Here is a 20575-nt window from a genome sequence, read left to right as displayed (position 1 = left end):
AGCTGCACTTTCCATATTCCATTAGATGATATAGAATAGACTGGCGCTGTCTCGTGTCCTTTTACAAAAACAGCTACTGTAACATTGTCGTTATCAACATGCCCCCAGATGACAGCACGGTAAGGGGAGGCTTGGAGCACCATGTGGTCCCCATATGATGCAGCGAACCGTAGAGCACCATCACTACCTATAATGAAATGCAGGATGACACCTTTAACGTATTTGAATCAGATGGCACCCAAAACAGAATATGTTGAATTCAACCGTCCTAACCGATGATAAAAAAACACAGAAGACCCAGTGGGTTTACTCGTCGTTTGGTGGGTTGGGTTAGAGTTCGAAAGTTAATGAATGGATGGACTTCAGACATGGGGTAGGGTAAATGCCTTTTGGAACCTCAGAACGATGTTCTAAAAATGGAATTAGGATCAAGTGCTTATTTAATTGTCTGGCGAATTCAAAGACACAAAATCGGGGATGATTGGCGCATTATTTGTAGAGAATCTTATATTCTTTTACATTAATCTGTTTTCAGTTAAAGTATGCTTACGGAATACAACTAGGCGCATTGATGGTCATTTGTTCTGCTATTGAATACGCGTTGGCACATCTGAATTCATCTGTGAACAAATTGGCGTAAGGTATGTAGAAAATACCCCCCCCCCAACACTGCTCTAAATAATATATATCCATAGGTATATTAACACAAATCTCAAACTAAAAGAGGTTATAGAATATTTCAAGACGAGTAATAAAGCATTTTACCTGAGATGACGGAAGCTAACACGAGCAGAAACATTAATGGTGACATTCCAGCTGTACTCTAAAGACTAATGGTCCGTTATTTACCGATAATGCCAGGTCAAGGTTGACGTATTAGAGAACCGCATGTAAACAACCAGTCCGTATAATACAGATAAGTACAGCCATAAGAGAGAGAAAAAATGGGGTTAACGTCCAGTCGACAAAAGCCTTAAAGCAAAGGTCAAATGAAATGAAATGGGGTTTAACGACCTACTGTTCTGCACCGATTGGGTTAGAGAAGACTGGCTTATGCCACACAGTGTGCTATGTGGGAAGTTTTGCTCGGATGCTATACCTACTTATACCTATCAAATTCCAGTTGCCAGCGACCTCGCTGTTTCGTTCCATCCGAACTACTAGACACTGTTCCTTGTCAGGTTCTTCGAAACGGGGTTCGCATCGGAGTCTCTGTGACACGACTAAAAGCCATCTCGACGTCAAAAAGATATTTATGTACCGACTGAACCCCCTTTCCTTCGGTCTGGCACTGTTATAAATCAAATAAGACCCGAGTCCTTATAACTCACGACCTTGTGTGAAAATAGATGGCTGTACCAAGTAGACAATGTTCTAGAAAGATTAAGCCTTATCAGCTTTGTGAACAACCACCAAGTCACTTATTTCAGAAGCTCATTATGCTTAGTGTGCGTTTTTGTGATTAGCCAATGGTCTAACACGTGTACTTTTGATCATAACGTTCGTCATTGACCCAAGTTGCGTGGTTTCGATTCCCTGCTTGTGCGTGACAAGGATTGGGGTTGTCTTCCAATCTACTGAATTTTCTCCGCCCCCCCCCCCTTTGCCAAAGTCCCCTATGCACAATTGAATTATTGGAATAAAATTGAACCTTATGATAGCCCCGAAATGACCTAGTTTATGTTGAGTGGACGTTAAACTCCATATAACTATCTCTCATGACTAGTTATCGTCCCCGGGGTCGACTTAACACCACAATTGCAGGAACAAATCGGTGAATCCATAAAATAATATACAAACATAATTTTTAAAGTTTTTGTTGTATAATATTTATTCAATAGTGTTTCTTGTATAATATTTAGATGATAACTCTAACATCATTTTATGCCGGTAGTGCCTGTGGACAAATTATATTCAGTTTAAGTTGTACATCCATGGAATCTCCGGCACATCCCTTAATGGAATAACAAATCCGAGGACACATAAAATATAATAAACACATAGTGTTCAAGAGGTTTCTTGGTTTAACCAACTTTGCAATGAATAGCCAATTTAGAAATAAAATTGTTCTTAAAATGGTGTATTTCTAATAAATGGTGGAGCTGGCAGATCATTGTCTCGTCCATATACACAACATTTCTTAAATTCACAAGGACTTTCTCTCCACGAGTATCTCAATCCCACCCAGTGTTTATTTTGACAGCCTGAGACGTTTAAGGTAACAGTGGCACCATGATGTGTTAAAACGGGTGCAGCAACCCATGTGTTCCATTTCGCACAGTTAGTTTGACTGGTATTAGAGCAACATATCTAGAAAATAAAATTCAAAGTCTATGTAGTCAGTATTTAAAATTATGCGAAATATAGTTATTAGCAGGCGAGTTGTCGGTTCAATTATGGAGGATCAAAATTCCTTCTATGGAGGAATTAAAATCATCATTGACATGTATTCCTTTGAGCAGTAACAGACCGTGCTCTATATGAACACCTTGAATCGAGTTAGGTCAGAACCGGTTTACGCTTGGATCAACAGTGAAAAGTGGGCACATTCTTTTGTCATTGTCCGATGTACTCATACAAATGCCATTGATTCTCTGGGTGGTTTGATTTAGAAATAATAATTCTGGAGGAATTAATATGCGTGTTAAAATTACGTATTCACGTGGGGATGAGCAGTCAAATCACTCGGAAGCCGCTATGGCTCAGTGAGTAAGACATTGGTTCGCTAGACTGGAGGTCACGTGTTCGATCCCGGTGCTGTCCGATAAAGTTCATCGGAATTTTCCGGTGTGCCCCCCGCCCCCTCCCCCAGGACTGAGGGTTTAGTACAACGTAAAGTTGCTCGGATGGGACGAAAATACGATGTCCCATATACACATTGGGGTTTACGTAAATAATATCTTGGCAGTTTGAATTCGATATAAGAGTGGCCCGTAGTCCCACTGCCCGGGCAAAATTTCCCTCATAGCACACTGTATGGCGTATGCTCGTCGGAGCAGAACAATACGACGTTAACCCCAATTTCGTTTCATTTGAATGATTACTAATCTATTTCTAAAAGAAAACATACCTCAAAACCAGCTGTTGATCTTATGTCTAAAACAGTATGTCCATGATCATACTCAATAACCAGATGACCTTTAGTTTTTGTATTAAATGATGTAGGATATGGTCCTTGATAACTCAGACCCTTTTCACCATAAGCTACAGCTAGAGAGGCTAGACCCAATCTTTCTGCAACATCTTGTTTATATCGGGAATGGATGCTGAAATAAATATTAGATATTTGTTATGTTATTGAATTTGATCTAATCTCTAAAACAATATATCCAGCATCATACTCAATAAACAGATCACCTTTAGTTTTAGCTGTAAACAATATAGAATATGGTCTATGATAACTCAAAGCTAGGCTTGCTAAACCTAATTTTTCTGCTATTTTGTGAATAGCTAGATTGGGCATCGAAAATGATGTCATGCAGAAAGATATCAGAAGGAATTAAATTCTGAAAGTACAAAATCACGTTCCTGGTCATAAAAGATTTCAGACGCATCAATTCTTTGCAAATTGTTTTAACTATGACCATATAGCAAATAAAATTTCAATGTAAAAGAAACTGGACTAACCATCCAAGAGGTGAATTAAAATCAGGAAGATCCATTGCCACATCCATGTAAGAATGTGGCATCTTGGGGTTGGGAACGTAGCCCATGTTAGCTGTCTGTGCCCATCTTAATGGTGGAAAACCCTGAATTATACTATGATCTGCACGATTAGCAGCAAGCTACAAATGGACAAAATATAATTATTACATGTCTGCAGCACAGATCTCTGATATAATTCATGGGTTCTTGAAGTATTTCAGTGCGGTGGCAATACTTTTGTATACACCTAAGTGGACAATGCACATTTCTAGTTCTTAACTCCCCAATGAGAAATGGTATCAGAGAAAGTGTATCATGCCTATGTATAGACTGACTGAATTATATGGTTCAGATTACAGATATGCTTAGAATGATATATACTATTCAAAAAAAGTAGGGGATATTTGATTTTTAAGTGTTATTAAAGTCACCTAATGAAACTGACGAAGAAACAAATGACAAAATGAAATGAAGTTCACATTCATCGATTTATTCCAAATGATCGTTAGACTAAGTAAGGCACAGACTGGCCATTATAAGGGTAAAATGATACCCGGGGTCAAACAGCAAAGTGACCACAGCATCACAACCAAGTCAGTAACGGGTAAATCCTCCTCTGTTTGCCAAACAAGCATTGATCCGACGTGGCATACTCCTAATGAGACGTCTAAGGTCATTTTGGTCCAGATTGTCCCATTCCTGTTGCAACGCAGCAGCAAGTTCTTGGACATTGGCAGGACGTTGTTGACGTTGACGTAACCTCTGTCCAAGCATGTCCCAGACATGCTCGATGGGGGAGAGGTCGGGACTCAGTGCTGACCAAGGTAATGTGGTGATGTTCTGTTGTTGGAGGTAACCTGTAACGATCCTGGCCCTGTGACATCTTGCGTTGTCATCCTGGAAGATGAAACAGCGGCCATGACGTCGTGCGAACGGCACAACATGGACTGCCAAGATGTTGTCCCGGTAGTACTGGCCTGTAACACGCCCTGCAACAACATGTAAAGCCGTTCTTCCAGCAACAGTGATGCCTCCCCACACCATAACAGAACCACCCCCAAATCGATCATGTCTGATGACGTTAACGTCTTGGAAGCGCTCGTTTTGACGACGCCACACCCTCCTACGTCTGTCCAAAAAATCAACAGTGAACCCTGACTCATCTGAAAACATCACATTGCTCCAGCGTCGATTATCCCAGTGTTGACGATCCCTACACCAACGACGTCTTGCCTGAATGTGATGATCTCTCAAACAAGGGATCACGCGAGGACGTCGGGCGCGAAGGTGACCCCTATGCAGTCGATTCCGAATCGTCTGGCCACTCACTCTCACACCAGTGTCTGTTTGAAGACGAGCGCTGATCTGATTTGCTGTGATGACACGATTTCTCAAGGCCAAGGTACGGATAAATCGATCCTGGGCTTGAGTTGTCGCCCTTGGTCGACCTGAGCGTGGTCTGTCCTGTACAGATTGTGTATCACGGTATCTGGACCATAGCCTGCTTATAACAGACTGAGAAACATTCATCGTCCGCGCCACAACCGCCTGTGTTGTGCCGATCTGTAGCATGCCAAGGGCACGTAACCTTTCATTTTGGGTAAGCCGACGCATATCAAAATTTGTTTTCTGGTCACTAAAACAATTAAACTGATGTTTCCACCCTGGAATTCAATGCCACAATGACTGTAACATTCAAAGTCAGAGTCGTGCAAATCTTGGGTTGGACCCCCATGATGATCCCAAGCATCACATGCATTCCATGCGGTAGCTATTGGTGCGTTTGGGCGTCACATGTAACTGGAAATGTTTCTTCTGTTAGGTTCTATAGTGACTTTTTTCGTAGTCATTTGCATATTTTAGTATTATGCCCCCAAAATCAAATATCCCCTACTTTTTTTGAATAGTATATAATAAACACATCTTCAAACTATTCGACCGGCATAACGTGTTTAAAAATTTTTTAACATTTGTGATGGGTGTAGTCATATAGAATTAACACCGAAATGAAAAGTTTTAAAATCATTGAAACCTAATGGCTACATGATAAGTGATATAATGCTTTAAGCATGGTAGATAAATCCTCTGGTTGTTTAATTTGCGAGAAGTTTATATCAGAGATTGCTTATTTGGGTGGATCTGATGTTAGCATAATTACCTGTACTAATCCGAATGGAAAATTTAGACTTGTCTCACCCCAAGAGGCCTGGTGGAATTTGCGTCTCCAGTCTTTAACCATAGCGAGCTGCTGGCATGTATAAATTGCATATTGGTTGTTTAAATTAGACTCACCTAAAAATGGTTTATTTAACAAATAACATTTATAGCAAACATAAATGAATAAATTCCACCACCGCTAAACAAACAAAAAGAACACACCAAAACCGGACACCGAGAAGGCTGTGATGTTAAAAATCTGGTGGATATAATGGGATTCAATCGTATCCGCGAGGGATGGATCTTGGCAGATCAACAAGCAAAGCGGAACACTACCAGCTTGAAATGTGCTTCATGGATCTTTAGTCTTTTCATCTTAAAATATAGTTTACCTTGAAACCAAATAGCACCATATATGGTTGTAGCAAGCAAAGGGTTAATCATGGCATTCCATAAAACAGATGTGTCCTGAGGATTGCTGAAATGAATATATCCATTCTTGAACATTGCGATTACCTTTGGGTTAAGGGATGTCCCACGTATTCTAAACACTATAATGACTATTGACATATCATGGTAAACTCTTTTTGAAAAGGTAAATGGGGCCAGTCCGACATAACATGATCGACAAATATAGCTGTCGCTCCTTAATTATTCGTATTTAAGCAGTGCTCACCGTTTCTTAGCGTATACAATGCATTCTCTAATAGCATCTGGTCCTGACCAAGCTTCTATAGGAGTACCTCCCCATGCTGTTTCAATCAGACCAATGGGATATTTACGATGGATGTAAAGGTATTCTCCATATAAAAGACATAACGCTGAGAAGTTCGGAACTGAGGCTGAAAAAAAAAAGAGTTTCACGCAAAAGATATGTTATACAAGAAATAAACAGTGACAGTCGGAAATATAAATAACTTGGAACAAATGGAAATATATTTTCGCCATTTACAATTAGCCACATTAATGAATTTCAACAACTTGATATTTGATTAGGCGAGTGACCTAAATTGTTGCACCGGGGGCCAAGAGTTGATAACAATGATTGTACTTCAGGAGGAAAATCGTTCTATTCCCTTCCCACTCTTTTAAATCGTCGTAAATATATAAACTATTCAATGTGAGACATTTAAAGTTCCATTTTTCGCTAAACTATCAAATTCCCCATGGTATAATCGACGCTAATATGTGCGCATATTCATTATTTAATATTTAATTAAGAACACAAACTCAAACGACCAATGCTAGGCAATGTCCCGGCTTGGATTCAATCGGATTTAAAAAGGCGGTCGTATTGTATAACGAGCAGCATATTGGATCGATGAAATTTCCACATCTTTGTAAATACTGAACGGAATTGAACCATGTTTGGACTGATATTCCTACTTGGGATTCATCGTTTAAAATATCGTAATTTGAAAGTAATTCTATAGAGCTAAAATGACACATTGGGAATTTAACCATCTGATACAAAAAATCTGGACAAACCGCATACATATCCTTCCAGATATCAAATATCATTATTATTATTATTATTTTTATTAAGGATTTAGGTCAAAGACCCATAGATCCAAATCATAATACAATAAATACATTTTCTTACTTGCTGTTGGAAGCGCCCATGTTGCGGAAGCTGTTTTTATGTCTACTAGTGGTGTCGGTGACTCGTCAACTTTGACGTGAAATAATCTAATTTTATCAAAGGTCAGGACTTTCTTTATTTCATAGGCACTGTTATTCACCTGCAATTTAATAATAATTCATCTATTACAGGTCATTGTAAGGTGTGGGCGATTACATTGAAAATAAAATGTTAGAAAATGCTTCTGGAGTGTTCTTGGCAATATAACGGTTACTATACCGTTGTCGATCATTTATATCATGCGATCGAGATGGTCAGTGTATTCCTTTGGATAAGATTTATGTATTTCATACTGCTGAACACAAAATAAAACAAAAAACCCAACAACAAAAAAAAATAAAATTTTTCAACTATTCCTATGTTGATGTTTGAATTCTAGTTGAGTCTCGGGCCAGAGCAGTTTGATTGATTTAAGTCAAGATTCTAACCTGAAAATGACCAGCAGGTGTGTTAAAGATTTATAGGTTTATGATAGTTGGGGTTGGAATAATTTAGAAAGAGGAACATCGACATTTTTTTCACTGACAATTGAGACATGCATTTTATTCACATGTTAACTGATACATTATTAAAATATAGAATAATATTTGAATATAGTACTAGTGGTTGATCAGAAATCCTTCAATTCAGCTCATTTCATTTCATGTTCAAGTTGTCCACTGAGACGCTAAAGCAGTGAAAAATGTCCATATCTGGTGTAGACTCCGCCAGGCTGGACCACATGTTGGCTGAGCTCGCGTTAATAAGTTTCTTTCCTGCTGTAGTGCCTGGCGGATAACCCAGATATGTTCATTTGGATGTAGGCCAGGGATTCTGGTTGGCCAAGGTAGCATAGCAACGGCCTACTAGCGCAGGAAATCAACAACGGCTCGGGCACGGTGTGGTCTAGCGTTGCCGACCATAAAGATTGATGGATCTCTATTTGGCACTTTTGGCCATTGAGATTACCTCTAACTGTTACCACTGGTATCTGGCAATCATATAAAAAGCAGCCCCATATCATTAATGTAATCTGCGTCGCCATTACCGTGCTCTACCACCCGCTATGAATAACGGAAAGCGACTCTCATCCGAAGATGCAATAGATACGTATGGAACGAAAACTGACCTGAAAACATTTTATATGATATAGGTGATACAATATATAAAATATGAAAAATAAATTACCGAGTTCATGGCGAATGCCATATTACTCTGTCCAGAACAAACCCATACATCACCAAAGAGAACATCATGAAGACTAACACTACCTTCTGAAGATGAAGCTGTGATAACAAAAGGGCCTGAACTTGTCATAGCAGGTAGTTTAGCTTTCCACATTCCATTAGCTGTTGTTACTTGAACTGGCGACCCATGGCCTTCGATATGAATTGTAACCTTTTCGTTATTTTTATCCGCATAACCCCAGACAACAGCTCTTTGTGGACCTCTCTGTAGCACCATGTGGTCTCCATAAGAAGCTGCAAATCGCAGAGCTGCATCACTACCTAAAATACAACAACATGATAAAAGTTTTAGCCAATTTAGTCACGATTTTGTATACCTCCTAAACAAAATGTTTGTCTTCGCCGTGCAATTATGTATAATGACGCAAGCAAAATAGAGCAAAGCTACCAGCTCTGCTTTTAAAAAATCGAAAAATATAATTTCTGGCGAGTAGTAAATCAGTTTAACTCTTTCAGTAATCAACTAAATAATTGAACATTTGAGCTGATCCTCAACGTTTAGAGAGAGGACGAATTGCAGTAGCCAAAACATGGTCTCTAATTTGAAAGCCTCAAATGTCCTCTAGAATGTTCTCTCATATCTTAAAAAAGGATATTCAAATATTACCCGTGATGACAGTGACCAGTAAAATTATAGTTATAAGCACCATATCGAGGAAAACTATGTACTAATTCACTTCACATAGCTGTGTGAAACCATATTTAAACAAAGTAAACGTTTGTGCGTGCTTAATCTTGATTTTATTGATAAGAATCAATGACTTTCTTATGGACCAGAACCAGTACATAATTTTAACGTAGTATATATGTCGGATATCGGCTCCTTCAATCGTAAATTTTCACCTGAACTACATTTTATAGAATGACCAACGCAGTCAAATTTTCCATATTAAAAGTAGAACTTACTAAAGCGAATGTTCACGCTCAATTGTGGGTTCCCAAGTGGATAAGCCCGAATAGTTTCTATTACTCTATAAGTAGCCATCACACGTAAAAATGTCTACACATCTATCAACTAATAAAGCTCTGAGAAGTTGTTGTCAACGGTTCTGAATAATGTTTAGCTTGATAGTGTTACAGTAGATTTTAAAAAATACGGTTTTCTTTTAACTAAGCCGTTAGCAACGCCATCTCATGGCTTAGTACGATTATTATCCCTGAGGCTCGTGTCTTGAGCAAGAACTGTCGTGTTGCTAAATTGAAATTTGTTGTTCCAGCCCAGCTGTATGCTATGTTGCGTAAAAGGAATGTCAATCAGACTGAGTTAACGCGACTAATTTCAAACCATGCGCACGTTACCTATTTTTCATTAAACATTGCCAGGAAGTGGAGTCCGCTTGTCGTGTCTGATTTCTGTCTATTTATTTTATTGCACTTTAAATGGTTATACCTTGTTAAATACAACATGGCCATTTAGTTAGTGACGATAAATGGGAGGAACTAAATTAAGACTTGTTATAGATATATCAATATTGTGGTGTGATTATTTTTTGGAGATATTTATTTAGGGTGGGGTACCCTAACATTTCTTACATAGACAACGACAAGATAAACTGTTTATAACTAACCTTGAGAATTATTGTTTGGGTTTGATAGTGTTCGAAGACAGTTTAGTATATCTTTAGATTTTTTAGATGGGAAGATTGATATTCCAACTGGGGAGTTAGATGGCCAATGGTTAGCACGTGCGCACTGTATCATAAGGTCTGTCTTTGAATCACCTGACGTGACTTCGATTCCCCTGTTGGTCGCCTGTCCCCGGTTCCCTCCCACTGCGGAAGCGAATTATTGAAATAAAACTGAACCATGTGTTAGTCCCGAAATGACCTAGTTTGAATAATGGGCGTTAAACCCCACTCGATATTCCAATTAAAATGACTGTTAAAAATCACACTTGGTTGTTTGTTTGAATTATATCCAATTTTACCAGTTTGTAACTGAATGTTGTGAAGCATTGGAGTCGTAAGAGGCCGAACACTATCGAAATTTAGTATTCTACGACTTTTCTGAAAAGCTTGCGAACGCGACAGAGGTTATATATATATGGATTATAACATATTTTTGTTTCTTCAAATTTTATCTGAAGCATTGCATTGTCATCAGAAGACGAACCCTGTTGATATTTAGCATTCCACAACCTTTCCCTTTTCTAAAAAAAGCAAAATACTACAGTTTGTAACTTAAATTTTTCAAATTTTGCGTGAGGAATTTGGGTAGTTACGGATCGATGCATATCTACCTTGCGTTTCGGGGTTACATTGCCCCCCCCCCCAAAAAAAAAGCTTCTTGAATTTTGAGTCCCGAAAAATGAACTCCAGCAGAGTGACGAACCCAATCAGCGTACCATGGCCTATCAGCTTATCTTGAAAACAGTGTTAATATGACCGAAGATACAGTTTTGAACGGATTTTTGAGGAAATGGGTGACTGAACTCCACCAATTCTTAGATTTCTTGAAGGATCATATCCTTATTATATTTGGTCAACGACCAAGGTTTCCTTTCGGATAAGCTGCTGTCTATGGTTATCGTTTAATCGAGACTTATATATTTGCTGTATGGACATATTACCAGAAGCGGTAACCTAAGATCTCTAGGAACCTAAGATCAAAAAATAACCTCAGCTACAGTTACCAACTCATAATTTAAAATGTTTTAGAGCAAAATCATTTTCATAAATGGCAGCTTCACATTGGAATAATCTGCCTACTCATTTGAAACAGTGCCCAGCTGTGCCCCAGTTATTCACGAGGTTGGAGAGCGACCCTACTCCTTGTCACGTACAACCGCGGAATCAAAACCACGCCAGTTGACTCAGTGACAGACCTTGTGATACAGCGCGCACGCGATAACCATTCGACCATGAGACCCCCTACCCCCAAATGGATCGCAACGCATATAATATTGTAATATGAATGTACATAAATTGATTTACATTCAATCGTTTCTGTTATTACTGTAATTTCTAACCGGATTTCCTCGAACGGCGAAATACGTGAAGAGTCCAAATTGAATGGCAGTCTACGCCGGTAGTATTCTCCTGTTTGGTATACTTAGACTCGTTCATCGAGTCACTTCAAATGGCGGTCGAAAGCATTCTGGCACGCGATTGCTGCGCAAATTTGAAAGTTTTCATTTTGTCTTATATATTGGATATCAGAAGCCCATCCTTTCGGTAAGATAACAGCATCAGTGTTGATTTAAATTGACCAATCAGTCGTGTTTGCATTGTCGAAGACTGTGGGTTATATTGAGTTATACACCTAACTCTTTAAACCCTGAAGCAAATCGAGCCAAGATCACAGTCCAGATTTGTTTTTACGGAGGACTCCAATATCAATTCTAATTTCTGCCCCTAAAGATTTCCTACCCCACTTGACCTCCAGAACAGCAAATCTGTATAATAAACACATAGCATAATATTCACAGTTTTCTACGAATTCATTCAATACATAGACAATTTAAAATAAATCTGTTCTTAAAATGCTGTATTTCTAATAAATGATGGGGCTGGCAGATCATTATCTCGTCCATATACACAACATTTCTTAAATTCACAAGGACTCTCTCTCCACGAGTATCTCAATCCTACCCAGTGCTTGTCTTGACAACCCGAGACGTTCAAGGTAACAGTTGCACCATGATGTGTTAAAACGGGTGCAGCAACCCAAGCATCATTTGTTCCACACGTAGTTTGACTGGTAGCAGAACAACAGATCTAAAAATATAAATTCATAGTATATATATTTAATCTGTATTCGAAATTTGGAATTGATGTGAAAATTGAAGTGTTGTAGTGACAATTCGCGAGAGCCAAAGATGCAAAAAGCACATGACCGGTGTTCTGAGATGCTTACCCAACATAATTGGAAACCTGGAACCCTGTAGATGCCATTTCCTATTATTAAAGGCACCAGCCCCCCCCCCCACCTCAATTGAGCCTGAGCAGGACCCCTCGATTTTTATATCTCCATTAAGACAATTGATCTATACATAGAAATATGTTGGTTTGCAAATTATTAAGCTTGATAAGGTATGTACATGGGAATGTATATTTACAATAATGCTCATTCTTTCGTATTCTAGATTGAATAATTACTCATCTATTTCTAAAAGAAAACGTACCTCAAAACCAGCTGTTGTTCTTATGTCTAAAACAGTATGTCCATGATCGTACTCAATAACCAGATGACCTTTAGTTTTAGTATTAAATGATGTAGGATATGGTCCTTGATAACTCAGACCCTTTTCACCATAAGCTACAGCTAAAGAGGCTAGCCCCAATCTTTCAGCTACATCCTGTTTAAATCGGGAATGGATGCTGAAATAAACAGGTGACGTTTAGTGTTTAGTACTCAACGGTGGAAACGGCAATGCAAAAATTCATTACAAAGAGTTTGTTATTCCTGTTATATGGACCAAACATGGTGTTATACAAACTAAATTTCAATGAAAAGAAACAGTACTAACGATCCACGGGGTGAATGAAAATCAGGAAGATCCATTGCCACAGACATGAAAGAATGAGGTATCTTGGTGTTGGGAACGTAGCCCATGTTAGCTGTCTGTGCCCATCTCAATCCTGGAAAACCACCGATTTTGGTGTGATTTGCACTGTTAGCAGCCAGCTTCAAATAGTGAAAAAATATAATTATTACACTTATGCAGACTAGATTTCAGATAGGCTGAACATATATAGATCTCAATCTGGAAAATCATGTCTTAATTGGGTGCTTGAAATAGTTTAGAAGGATGGCGGGTGTAGTGGTATAACGTGTGTGCGTGAAATCATAAGGTCTGTCGTTGAGTCAAGTGGTGTGTTTTAGAATCCCCGCTTGTACCTGACAAGGTGTAGGGTCGCCTGTCCGACCTCGTGGGTTTTCTCCAGGTCCTCCGACCTCCTCCCAGTACTAAAGACCCCTACGCGCACGGGAATTATTGAAATAAAATTGAACCATGTGTGAGTACTGAAATGTCCAAGTTTGTGTCGAGTGGACGTTACCCCCCCCCCCTTTATCTAAAAGGACAATGCAGCAGTTTAGTTAGGTGTATTAACTTCCTAAAAAAATGAGAAGTCGCGTGGGAACATTACGAATGACATACAATGGTAACATTCAGAGATTGCGATGAATACTGGGAGACAAATACTGGGCATTTTTAGGACACTATCCTTTGCTTAGTTTGACGAAGCTTGGTTATTATAATAATTACCTGTACGAATCCGAATGGAAAATTTAGACTTGTCTCACCCATTGAGGCATGGTGGAAGTTTTTTCTCCATTCCTTAACCATAGCCGGTTGCTGACATGCATATTTTGCAGAATGGCGGGCATTTGCTTCACCTGAAAAGTTTTCAACAAATAATAATAATACCAAAAATATATAAATAAATATAACAGAACACCAAGATGGGTCTGAAAGGGTTATAATGGTATCTCCAAGTCGTAGATTTTTGAAAATAGAAACCAAAACAGCGGCTTGCACAACCAAACTGTGCCAGCTTGAAATGTACTTCACGAAATATGAGTCTTTCACACACTAACAACTATTGCTGGTTTATTAACATGCAACGTTTCGACGATGATACTCTCGTCGTTATCGAGCAAATGATAACAAATAAGTTCCTTTGTTCGTTCCTGGAGTTTACGTCCACTTCCACCGAGGGTAATATCGTGGACAAGTGTTTCCTAAGGAACTTGCCAGAGGAAGCCACAAAAAATAGGTTTGGTCCAGCTCTTTTTTTTGGGTAGGACATAGTGTCTTTGCAGGGAAGCGCCCAAGGTGAATTTCATCCAGAGGAGAAGCTTACATATAAGTAAAACCCTAAGTATTTATATACATTAAAAGGAAGTCATAACTATATATAACTAGCAGGATACCCGGCTTCGCTCGGGGGTCATACCCCGAAACCGGAAGTGGTAGACTAACGCCACCTGGCCTATGTTACTCGGGGCAGACCTAGTGTAGCCGCCAACCCCGAACAGACAGACAGACAGACAGACAAACAGACAGACAAACGACAGTCACAAATATTAGTATAGATAACCAAAGCGATATAGTGAGCTAATTAGTGAAACCCTAAATGAATACATAAAAGCCGCCCATATGAACTGTTTATGTTCATGTGTAGGCAATTGGCCTGTTATTAACATACACTGCTTACCTCTAATAAAAGCACCCGTGCATTTTGAAGAGTATATAATAACAAGTACTTAGTCAAAGCGATATAGTCAGCTAATTAGTGAAACCCTAAATACATATAAATAGATAAGTAGTTGTCAGTAGCATTGTGTAAATTGGTGTTTAACAGGAATTAATCGGATACCCGTAAATATTATCCGCGATTAAGAAATCGTGGTGAATACTTATATAAAAGCCAGATAATGAATTGGAGAGAGAGAGAGAGAAAGAAATGGGGTTTAACGTCCACTCGACACAAACAAGGTCATTTCGGGACTAACATATGGTTTAATTTTATTTCAATAATTCGCTTGCGCGTAGGGGTCTTTAGCAGTGGGAGGAAACCGGAGGACCCGGAGAAAACCCAAGAGGTTGGACAGGCGACCCAACTCCTTGTCACGTACAACCGGGATTCGAAACGACGCCAGTTGACTCAATGACAGTTCTTATGATAAAGCGCGCACGTGCTAACCATTCGGCCATCCAACCCACCCAAATGAATTGGATGTACAATAATAAAATTATATAAATAAAAAATAAAAAAATTTAAAAATATTTTAAATATTTATATAATACTAAAAAGAAGTAGCGATATGGTGCGAACCTAACAAACAACAACTATGATATAACATAATGGGCTAATGGCTAATAATTCCATCTCATGTATGGGGAAGGTATACTCCTACTTTCTATTTAGGGCCGACTTCTGTTCGTCTAATCGGAATACATTCCATAATTTAGTTTTTTAATCTTAAACTATAGTTTACCTTGAAACCAAATAGCACCATATATGGTTGTAGCCAGCAAAGGGTTAATCATAGCATTCCATAAAACAGATGTATCGCGATGATTGCTGAAATAAATATATTAATTCTTTAACACGGTACTGGTCCTTAGATTAACGGACACCCCCAACTGTCTCAAATGTGTTTGTTACGGACCGTCTCAAATCTCAAATGTGTTTGTTAAAAGGAGAGAGAGAGAGGGAGAGAGAGAGAGAGAGAGAGAGAGAGAGAGAGAGGTTGTTTAACGTCCACCCGACACAAACTAGGTCATTTCGGGACTAACGTATGGTTTAATTTTATTTCTATAATTCGCTTGCGCGTAGGTGTCTTTAGCAGTGGGAGGAAACCGGAGGACCCGAAGAAAACCTACTAGGTTGGACAGGCGACCCAACTCCTTGCCACGTATAACCGGGGTTTCGTTAAAAGGAATGGCTATATTAGACACTTTGTTTCAGTGGTGCCAATTCGATATCACAAGGTCGACAAATATCACTCTGACAATATTGTTCTTTATATCAAGCAAAGCTCACCGTTTCCTGGCATGTCCAGTACAAGCTTTAATAGCATCTGGTCCAGACCAAGCTTCTATAGGAGTACCCCCCCATGCTGATTCAATCAGACCGATGGGATATTTACGATGGTTGTATAGGTATTCTCCATATAGAAGACACAACGCCGAGAAAGCCGGAACGGATTCTGGAATAGATATACAAGAATTATTCCATTTTACAAGATTATATGATTGAACAAAAAACAAAATGTTTGTTATTCAGCTTTCGTTTTGGTTGAGAGAGTGCTTTTAATTGTTGAGCAGCTGAGGACCTTCGGCCCGTAAACAATGCAGCCGTGAGTCGTTAAATCAATGAGTCTACTTGAGAAGGAAAATCATTTTCGTGCACTCCAAATCCGCCGGCTAAGCACCACCGATTCCCTCGCAGATATAAAAGATCCTTTTCTTACCTGCTGTTGGAGCTGTCCATGGTGTTTGAACCGTCTTTATGTCTGCCAGTGGTGTCGGTGATTCTACATCTTTGACGTGAAATAATCTGATTTTATCAAAGGTCAAGGCTTTCTTCAATTCATAGGCACTGTTATTCACCTGCAATGATTTTGGACCATGCGTTAGTCCCGAGTGGACGTTACCCGTCCCCCCTCTCCCTCTATCCAAAAGGACAATGTAGTAGTGTGCCGTTTTAAATTCAAATAAAATGAAAGATAGGTGTAAATATTTGGGGAATGTTTTTCATCTGCAGTTTTGATGTTGTAGTTCTATTTGACAATACTAGCGTGTTCGATCTTTTGTATTTCTTAATCATGCTTTACAATGTCGAAATATGAGATTGCGTGACCTGAAAATTGCAAGGTTCTGACTAATTTTGGTCATATTGAGAACATCTCTTCTCCAATGTCCATTTTTCAACTTTTCACTAGTGGACACCTTCAAAATAATAAAGTTATATCTGCCATTTTCCACGAATGATGCCTAGGCTTAACCATGATGCCTGAGGAATAATCACCTAACTAAAATGCAAGCTGAAATCTGATTGGTCCTCCTAAAACTTCGTGGAAAGCGACAGAGATAGAACCCTATTATTTTTGAAGAAGGTGTCCACTAGTGAATTGGAATCTTGTAATTGGATTGTGGACGTCAATCCACTATATTTTATTGTTCCTTAATCCTGTTATCAGATAGAACTTTGTAATGCCAACAATATCCATTATCAAACTCAACATTGACCAAAATGTTAGTGTAATTTTCAGGGCGCGAATTTTGACACCTGTTATACATTAGATACTGCCAAATAGACATGATTTTGAAAATGTGAACTGTTTTTATTTAAAATAAAATGAAAAGACGATAATGACGCAGAGTGCATGGATAATGTTTTTCGTCTGCACTTTTGATGTTGCAGTTCCATTTGACAATACTACCGTGTTCTATCATTTCTTTCGCAATCGTGCTTTACAACGCCGAATTGAGATAAGAGTCAAACTGCCAACCCCATGAGGTTAGAATTTGCACAAATCATTTTCCAACAATTCCTATGTTTAGGTTTAAAAACCCGGTCTTTGGCCATATCAGTTTGATACCAAGAAAATGTGAATGAATTACAAAGAATGCAAAAATCAAAATGACCGGCAGATGTTAATTATTTATAGGTCTATCATAAGTGAAGTGGAAAAATACTGGAGCTCCAATAGTTGCAACAAGATGTTGACTACCAGAAAAATATATTTACGCAGTATCCCTCACGAAACCATTAATTACCGTAGATATATAGGGTTTGGAACGAAATCTGCCTGGACACCATGGAAAGATGAGATAATTATAAAATTGCATAAAATAAAAGCAATAAATTACCGAGTTCATGGCGAATACCATATTACTCTGTCCAGAACAAACCCATACATCTCCAAAGAGAACATCGTGGAGACTAACACTACCTTCTGAAGATGTAGCTGTGATAACAAAAGGACCTGGACTTGTCATAGCAGGTAGTTTAGCTTTCCACATTCCATTAGCTGTTGTTGTTTGCACTGGAGATCCATGGCCTACGATTTGAATTGTGACGTTTTCGTTGTTTTTGTCCGCATAACCCCAGACAACAGCTTTGTGAGGACCTCTCTGTAGCACCACATGGTCTCCATAAGAAGCTGAAAATCGTAGTGCTGCATCACTACCTGAAATACAACTCGTCCAGTAAATAGTATGTTCATAATTCCTGCCCATGTATGCACGAAAAACAACGACACAATCAGCAAACACCAAAGAGGAAAGTGAAAACGAAATACGTAGATTTTTAAACTATTTTTGTAAACGATGGAATATAACCGAGTTTAGACAGGGCTCTAATTTGAAAGCCTTGAATGTCCTAGCAAATAATCTCCCTTATATCTTAACAACTATATACCTGTGACAGCGGTTACTAGTAAAATTAAAGTTATTAACACCATATCGCGGAATACTGATCAACTAACTTACATAGCTGTCTGAAACAATATTTAAGGTAAGTAGAAATTTATACGTGCTTAATCTTGATTTTATTGATAAGAATCGGTAACTTTCTTAATGTTCTAGACCTAGTAAGCAATCTTAAACCTGCAGTGCAGAGGTCTCATATCTGCGACCTTGATTGTATAATGGCAGTTGTTATTTTCTCACCATTCTTCTTGTGATCCTTTAACAATTAAAAAACATTTAACCTACAAGAAGATAGGTTATCGGATCGTGATTTCTGAAAGGATTTTATTTCAAGAAAGTGAGAATTGTCTATACAGCAGTTATTACATAAACAGTCAGCCAAATCATGTACACAGCGTCATTGCTGTTGTCGGGAGTAAAACAATGTCGTCTATATATATAATATCATTCCTGTTGTCTGACAGTCAGAAGCATTTAAGGTAATGGTGTCACGTATTATAATAGACGTTACACAGCAACAGAAACAGGGCGTTTTTATGCTTGTCTGCTTCTTGTTTTTTACTTTCCAGAATTAATGATATTTCAGATCAGGAAATGAAATGAATCAGTTTTAACCCAACTCTTTTCTGTATTTCATTTCAAATGATCACATTTAGATTGATGTCTGTATTCTCTTATTGATGGGGGGGGGGAATGACCGAATAGTTACCATTGTAAGTGACAAGGAGTTGGGTCGCCTGTCCAACCTCGTGGGTTTTCTCCGGGTCCTCCGGTTTCCTCCCACTGCTAAAGACCACTAGGCGCAAGCGAATTATTGAAATAAAATTGAACCATATGTTAGTCCTGAAATGACCGAGATTGTGTCGAGATTACCCCCCCCCCCTCTCTCTCTTTCTCTCTCTTTTAGCGAGACAACAAATCGAAAAAGAAGTTCTGCATTTGCCTAAAGTCATGCAGACCAGAGCCACTGTCCAACAACGCCCTAGTTTGCGTCGAGTGGACGCCTGAGAATGCATAAAATATTCAAATTTGCAATGCGGGATCAGTTTAGAAATTGTTAAAATGCTGTATTTTCAATAAATGCTGGAGCTGGTAAATCATTACCTTGTTCATATACATAACGTTTCTAAAATTCACATCCCAACAATTTAACTTAATTGGAAATACCTGTTCTGATATTTTAACAGGAAGACTGTTTGGTTTGTACTAAAAGACCTAAGATTTGCTCCAGACCATTAACCCTGCTTTCATTAAAAAGCAAGAACGGCACTAATGATGGCGCAAGGGTGTTCTAGTGGGTGGAAGCCTCCCGACCAGCCTCTCTGATTCCAGTTATCACTCCCAATATATTTTAATTGAAAGTGAAATCAATAATTATGTTCCTCGAAGCTGGAACTGACATCAATAACCAGATGACCTGTACTTGTTAAATGGTGTAAAATATGGTCCACCATCCTATAGCTAGTCCTGTTAAATCCATTATAAGACAGATGCTGAAATGGCAAAAATGCCAAAACAACAACACAAATAAAACCAGAGCTGAATCTAATTCATGTTTTGAAATGAAATTAAATTTGTTTGAATGTCTTACTGTTCGGCACTGACACGGCAAATAAAGAAGGGTATACGCCATACGATTCTTATATATGACTTTATATATATAAGCATTTTTTGTTGTGGATTTTATGTGATTTTATGAATTGTAAAGCGCTTAGAGTAATGTTTTAGATAAGCACTATATAAGGACTGTAAATAATAATAATAATAATACAGTGTGCTATGAGGGTAATTTGCCCTTTCGAATTTCAGCTGTCATCGGTTCATTTACGTGCACGCCAATAGGTACACGGGGTCTCAGTTTTCCATCCCATCCGAACGATCAGACATTGTTCTACACCACTGACATGGGCAAACAACACCGGAAATGTGGTAGACCATGAACCATTTTAATGCGAGTTGCCTCAATAAGAACACATGAATCTAAGTGTGATCATCTGAAATAGTAAACAAAAATTTAGG

General features: G+C 38.6%; 1 protein-coding gene across 1 annotated transcript; it reads right to left on the bottom strand.

Moving 5' to 3' along the window:
• Positions 1 to 12146: 12146 nt before the first annotated feature.
• On the bottom strand, positions 12147 to 18593 carry LOC126824261 (sialate O-acetylesterase). The gene is made up of 9 exons (XM_056101694.1): positions 18546 to 18593; positions 17996 to 18315; positions 16594 to 16732; positions 16164 to 16329; positions 15616 to 15701; positions 13880 to 14010; positions 13139 to 13296; positions 12794 to 12989; positions 12147 to 12386 (listed from the first exon to the last, which is right to left on the bottom strand). Exons 1-9 carry the CDS (start codon positions 18586 to 18588, stop codon positions 12147 to 12149), a joined length of 1479 nt encoding a protein of 492 aa, XP_055957669.1. The 5' UTR covers positions 18589 to 18593.
• Between the last annotated feature and the right edge of the window lie 1982 nt (positions 18594 to 20575).

This window comes from Patella vulgata, chromosome 6 (genome assembly GCF_932274485.2).
Source record: "Patella vulgata chromosome 6, xgPatVulg1.2, whole genome shotgun sequence".
Classification (NCBI taxonomy): Eukaryota; Metazoa; Mollusca; class Gastropoda; family Patellidae; genus Patella; species Patella vulgata.
Note: the sequence above shows the minus strand (reverse complement) of the source record. Positions and strands in the feature narration are given on the sequence as shown.

What these genes read in the sequence shown, in the direction of transcription:
- LOC126824261 (XM_056101694.1), bottom strand. Translation starts at nt 18,588, where the DNA reads ATGGTGTTAATAACTTTAATTTTACTAGTAACCGCTGTCACAG. An exon ending in ACTAGTAACCGCTGTCACAG is followed by an intron (nt 18,316 to 18,545) that starts GTATATAGTTGT and finishes GTTGTATTTCAG; the next exon opens with GTAGTGATGCAGCACTACGA. An exon ending in TGGTATTCGCCATGAACTCG is followed by an intron (nt 16,733 to 17,995) that starts GTAATTTATTGC and finishes AAATCATTGCAG; the next exon opens with GTGAATAACAGTGCCTATGA.